The sequence below is a fragment of the Orycteropus afer genome, unplaced genomic scaffold (assembly GCF_000298275.1).
Source record: "Orycteropus afer afer isolate SDZICR_OR568_19922 unplaced genomic scaffold, OryAfe1.0 scaffold00930, whole genome shotgun sequence".
Classification (NCBI taxonomy): domain Eukaryota; kingdom Metazoa; phylum Chordata; class Mammalia; order Tubulidentata; family Orycteropodidae; genus Orycteropus; species Orycteropus afer.
In genome coordinates, this window is record NW_006922517.1 from 410,159 (window position 1) to 416,503 (window position 6,345).

General features: G+C 39.0%; 1 protein-coding gene across 1 annotated transcript in view; it reads left to right on the top strand.

Moving 5' to 3' along the window:
* The window catches only part of PGK1 (phosphoglycerate kinase 1), a 27,415-nt gene that overhangs the window by 2,262 nt on the left and 18,808 nt on the right, over positions 1-6,345 (top strand). The window contains exon 2 of the mRNA XM_007958335.2: positions 5,402-5,452. Coding sequence (XP_007956526.1) covers positions 5,402-5,452 — 51 coding nt within the window. The remainder of the gene's footprint in view (positions 1-5,401; positions 5,453-6,345) is intronic.

Sequence of the window (6,345 nt, forward strand, 5' to 3'; positions counted from 1 at the left end):
GGCCCCGACTCATAGCGACCCCTCCTTGGGTTTCCGAGGCAGTATCACTACGGAAGTAGGATTGCCCAATCTTCCTTCCGAGGAGTGGCAGGTGGGTTTGAACCGCCAGCCGTCTGGTTAGCAGGCAAGTGTCTTAGCCACTATGCCACCAGAGTGTTAGACCTTATGAAAAACAAAGGATAGTTAGATGCAGCCAGCTCCCAGGTTTTAATGATTTCCTCCCATCTCCACTGTGCTCAGGGTCATGTCTGACATTTCCAGGTCTATGTACCAGAAAGGAAAAGGGTGGGGAATCACACTGGTCACCTTCCTATAATTACAGACTTGGGCTTTCCTCTTATCCCCTGGGAAACTGACTTGAAGAATTAACTGGGCTCAGGGGGTAGAACTGGAGGAGGTGCTTCTCTTTTCTTCCTCTGGACCTACTATCATGAAATATCTTTCTACCCAAGGGCTCAAACTTTATTTAGCACAAATTAACTCAAAGCCTTGAAAAGATTGGCTACTCCTGTTTTTGCTGATAGAAATTGATCTGTCCAGGGTCATTGAACTGGCAGGTTAGTGGTTAGTGGCAAAGCTGGGACTAAAATTTAGGTCTCTTGGCTACCAACCAAATCCTCTAAATACTTAGACATAGGGAAATAGACCCTTTCTCTGCTGAAGGTTGCAATCAATAATTTTTTCCCAGTAATCTTTGGATAAATAATATTTCTTTTGTCTGAAGACAAGAGGTTACTTTGTTCTCTGCTTATTAATGTGTCTTTTTTGAACAGTCACATTGTACAACTACTTTTGAAAAAGCCTGGGCTTGCAAGAGCCTAGGCAGCTTTGCTACGTCAGCACAATTCCTTTTTGTTTCAATGCCCTTATGTGGCGGTAGTTGGCAGTGTTTCAGAAATGGGGACTCCTGAGGGGTGGCTACTTCAGTTGCCTGTTTGTCCTGTGAAAGGGAATCTGATGTTTGCTAGTTTACTAGTCCCCTGGTTTGCATTGCCAAGGGAAAAGACTGATTTTTTTTTTAAGGAAACTTTAGATAGCTTGAAACCTCTGATTGGTTCCATTTCACTTTTTAGGAGTCCAGTTGACTTTACAGCCAGCCTTTACAGTTTTCAGAAGTAAATTTCCTACTTATTTTTGCAATATCATTTCCTTTCTTTCTCTCACAGGTTGCCTGTCATGCCCCTTTGCTTGCTCATAGAATACTTCCCTTTTTGCATGCTCCTCCGTTTTTTTTTCCTTCCTTAAACAAACTTGAGTGCTTTTCTTTAACCTGTTGTAACCTGTTAAGCAACAACCTTGAAGTAGTGGTAAGAAAAATAGAGGCAAAACTGAAAAAAAAAAAAAGACTCTAACATGTTGTGTGCTGTTGAATTGATGAGTTGATTCTGACTCATAGCTACCCTATATGACAGAGTAGAACTGCCCCATCTACCCCATAGGGTTTCCTAGGCTGTAATCTTTATGGTAGCAGATGGCCAGGTCTTTTCTTTCATGGAGTTGCTAGTGGGTTCCAACCATGGACCTTTCAATTAAGCAGCCATGTGCTTAACCATTGTGACACTGTTGTTGTTATGTGCCATGGAGTTGGACCCGACTCATAGCGACCCCTCCTTGGGTTTCCAAGGCTGTATTACTACGGAAGTACATTGCCCAACTAGGGCTCCTTAAGTCAGGCATGATACCCCAATTTTACACTAAGAGACAGTGAAGCTATGGCGAGCGTGGCTCCTTTGGGAGCTTTTAATGGAACTGGACCTAGACTCCTGAGAGTTCAGGTGCTGGAGACTTAAATGAACAGATTTGCATTGGGCAAATCTGCTACAAAAGACCTCTTTAAAGTGCTAAAGAGCAAAGATGTCACTTTGAAGACTAAGGTGCACCTGACCCAAGCCATGGTGTTTTCAGTAGCTTCATGTACATATGAAAGCTGTACAATGAATAAGGAAGAGGGCAGAAGACTTGATGCATTTGAGTTATGATGTAGGCAAAGAATATTGAATATACCATGGATTACTAGAAGAACAGGAGCTCTGGTAGCGTAGTGCCTAAGGTACTTGACTGCTAACCAGAAGGCTGGTGGTTCAAACCCACCAGCCACTCCTCGGAAGAAAGGTTGGGCAATCTATTTCCATAGTGATACTGCCTCAGAAACCCAAGGAGGGGTCGCTATGAGTAGGGTCCGACTCCATGGCACATAACAATAACTAGAAGAACAAAAAAATTTGTCTTAGAAGGAGTACAGACAGAATGCTGCTTAGAATGGCCAGACTTCATCTCTTGTACTTTGGTCATGTTTTCAAGAGGGACCAATCCCTGGAGAAGAATATCATGCTTGGTAAAGTAGAGGGTCAGTGAAAAAGGGGAAGACCCTCAAGGAGATGGATTGACACAGTGCTGCAACAGTGGGCTCAGGCATAGCAGTGATTCTGAATATGGTGCAGGACTGGGCATCGTTTTGTTCTGTTGTACATAGGATAGCTATGATTTAAAACCAACTTGACAATACCTAGCAACAACAAAAATAGAGACTTAATATTCTTATTCCTACTAAATCAGTATTTAAAAAACATTTTATTTTGAAATAATTATATATTCACAGGAGGTTGTAAAGATAGTACTGAGATGTGCTTTGTATAGTTCACCTAATTTTCCTCAACGTAATATAAAACCAGGGAATTGACATCACCCAATATGTGTGTATATTTGTAACACATGTGTGTATATTTGTGACATTTGTAAACTTCTGTAAACACCACTTCAATCAAGATAAAGAGCTGTTCCATCACCACAGTGACCCTATGTACAACAGAATGAAACCCTGTCCCTAACCCCTGATAACTACTAATCTGTCCTCTGTGTCTATGTCATTTCAAAGTGTTACATAAATGGAATCACACAGTGACCTTTTGGGATTGGCATTTTTCACTAAACACAATTCACTCAATGTTCATCCAAGTTGTTAATATGTATTAGTAGTTCATTTCATGTTATAGTATTCCATGGTATAGGTACACCACAGTTGTTTAACGATTTACCCACTGAAGAACATTTGAGTTGTTTCTAGTTTTTGGCTGTTACAAATAAAGCTGCTGTGAACATTCATGTACAAGTTTTGGTATAGACATGATGCTGGGTTATGCAGACCTTCTATGTTTAACTTTTTGAGGAATTGCTGGACTGTTTTCCAACGAGGCCTTTTCTTTTTTTCTTGCCTGTGTTTTCCAAAGTGGCTGCACCATTTTATATTCCAACAGCAATATATGAATGATCACTTTCTCTCCATCCTTGCCAGCATTTAGTAGTGTCATTATTTTTTATTTTATCCAATATGATAGGTGTGTGGAGTGATATGTGACTTTGTGCCTGAGGCAAAGCACAGCAGTGTTTGAGGGTAGTAGAAAAGGAAGATTTCAGACAAAGGTAGAACAAGTGAAATGTCTACCAAACCAAACCCACTGCCACTGAGTCAATTCAGACTCATAGTCACCCTATAGGACAGAGTAGAACTGTCCCATAGCATTTCCAAGGCATTCCTTTGGTGTACTCGTCACCCCACCAAACTCAAACCTGCCGTTGAATCGATTCTACTCATAGTGAACCTACAGGACAGAGTAGATCTGCCCCCAAGGGTTTCTAAGGCTGAAATCTACAGAAGCAGACTGCCACTTCTTTCTCCCATGGAGCAGCTAGTGGGTTTGAACCACTTACTTTTTGGTTAGCAGCGGAGTGCTTTAACCACTGTGCCACCAAGATTCCTGTACTCCTCACAGGAGAAACTAAAAGCAGAGCTGTTGAGAATCTAGGAGATGAAGAAAATGAAATAATCCAGAGGGCAATGAGAAGAGAGTACACATTCACTTAGTAAGCTGATGCCATGGCAGCTTGGATAGATGAGATTGATTCTTGAGTATTTCTGCTCAAACACATGTCTTTCTGTAAGAGTTTGGGGGTAGGGAACAGCACTGCAAGAGGTAGCTTTTGCTTACCCACTTGACTTTAGCCCTTTTGATCATGGGCCTTCCAAGAGGCTACGTGTGAGAAAATGACCCATGGTAATGGGATACTCTATCCTCTTTGGACTACACTTTAAGGCTGGCAAAGACCTTGTCCAGGATATTTAAAGAAAATGCTTAGAATCGGAATCAAGTGGCCTCATATCCATGATCACTCACTAAGGGAGTATGAGAAAATACCAGGGAAAGATGGAGCTTTATAATCAAGGACAACAGCAGCAATCTTTGGTCTAGGTCATACCATCACCATACTGCCTTAAGTGAGTAATGATACATGTTTATAGTAATGGGTGATCTTACCTTTTAAATCACAGAATTACATTTTGGAGAAGTATTAACATATATGATAATAGCTAACATTTATATGGCATTTATCCCTGGGGGTCACAGATAGTTAAATGCTTGATTACTAACTGAAAGGTTGGAAGCTTGAACCCACCCAGAGGCACCTTGGAAGAAAGGCCTGGTGATGTGTTTCCAGAAATTCAATCTTGAAAACGTTATGGAGTGCAGTTCTACTCTGACATACATGGGATCACCATGAGTAGAATTAACTTGATCAAAACTGTTTTTTTTTTCTTTTTTGGGGGTGTGTGCCCCGAGGTAATTTTCTAAGGTGATTGTGTCATCTTAATCACTTACCTTCTAATTGCCTTTGTCAAGTGAGCAGGGTTACTGTGCCCTACGTGCCCCACCCTCTCCTCTGGGGCCTTTTTTTTTCCCCCCTTCTTGCCTGTGTTTTGCTTTAAGGGTACTGTGTGAACATGGTACTGGGCACTGGGTTTCTTCCTAGTCTCAAGGCTCCAGACTTTAACCAAAAGGAATATTTTCTTGATGTGTTCTATTTTTCCAGTTAATTTTTTTGTATGATTTTAGCTTTACAAGGACTCAGAAATAGTATCAAAGGGATCAGAATCAAGATACACTCCATATTACTACTTATCTTCATCTGCAACTCTTAGATATTGTCATGCAAGGCCCATATAGAAATATTTTAGATGGAATTGGTTTTACTTTCCCAGGCTTTTAGGGTTAGCTCTTGTGTTTTTAATTTTTTAAAATTTCTTTTTAAAGTGTGATACATATACTTGAAATAGTACAAATCATAAGCTCAAAGAACTATCACAAAATGAGCACATTTGTATAATCATATAGGTCAAGGGCTCTTTAATAGAACATTACCAGAGGCTCCTTCTTGTGCCCTATTCCAGTTAGTACTCCCAGCCTACTCTTCATGGCTAACCACTATCTTGACTTCTTTTAATTATTTTCAAGGTGAGTTTTGAACTTCATGCTTATTTAATTGGTTCACTAAAAGTACTTCTCCTACTCTTTGAGGTAACAGTAAGTTGATCATGGCTCTGAACCTGAAACTCTTTCTTTTTTAGAGTGGATTTTAATGTTCCTATGAAGAACAACCAGATAACAAACAACCAGAGGTAAGATTCCGGCTACGACTTGAGCTAGGTTTAAGGTGTACGTCTTATGGGAATATAAGATTAAATGATTTTCCTTTATTATTGTAGAACTAATAGAATTTAAGGCATGTGATCTTGGCTTTCCACTAACCTACCATCTGATCCACTTTGTTATGAGAATGTCAAAACTGAAAGTTGATATTCTAAATTTTTGAGAACGTAGAAATTGAAAAAATAATCATCAGAGTGAGTTTTATCTCCTATTTTTGAAAATTTGAAGAATTTTGGGTTATGCATTTTTAAAAAATATCAACGTTTAAGGTTACCTGGCTCCTCTTGGAAAAGAAAAAACTATGCAAGAGAAGTATTTTTTAATAGTAATAATTATTAAGCTTACATGTAGTTATATAAGCCCCTATTCTAATTGCCCCAAATAAAATCAGTTTTTGAGAATTTTTATTTTTACTTCTAGCAAGTAGAAGGGAAAAGACTTCAGAAGGAATGTTTTCAGTTATTTCAGGCTGCTACAAACACAAACGTCGTGGCTCTTAGATTCAGAAGCGGAAATTTAAGTGATGGTACTGCTGTTGCTTTTGATTAGTTTCTTAAAAAAAGGTTTTTATTTTAAATGAAGGATTTGAGCTGGAAAGGTACTTACCTACCATCTGGACCAGTATTGTTTAATGGAAGTATAATGTGAGCCACATATGTAGTTTAAAATTTCCTAGTTGCCACATTAAGAAAGTAAAAAAGAAACAAGATTAATAATATACTCTATTTAATCTAGGCAATTCAAAATACTCATTTCAACTTATAATCAATATAAAAAATTAATCAAGTGGATATTTTACATCTTTTTGGTACTACAAAGTCTTAGAGATTCGATTTAGACTAGTCACATTTCTAGTACATGT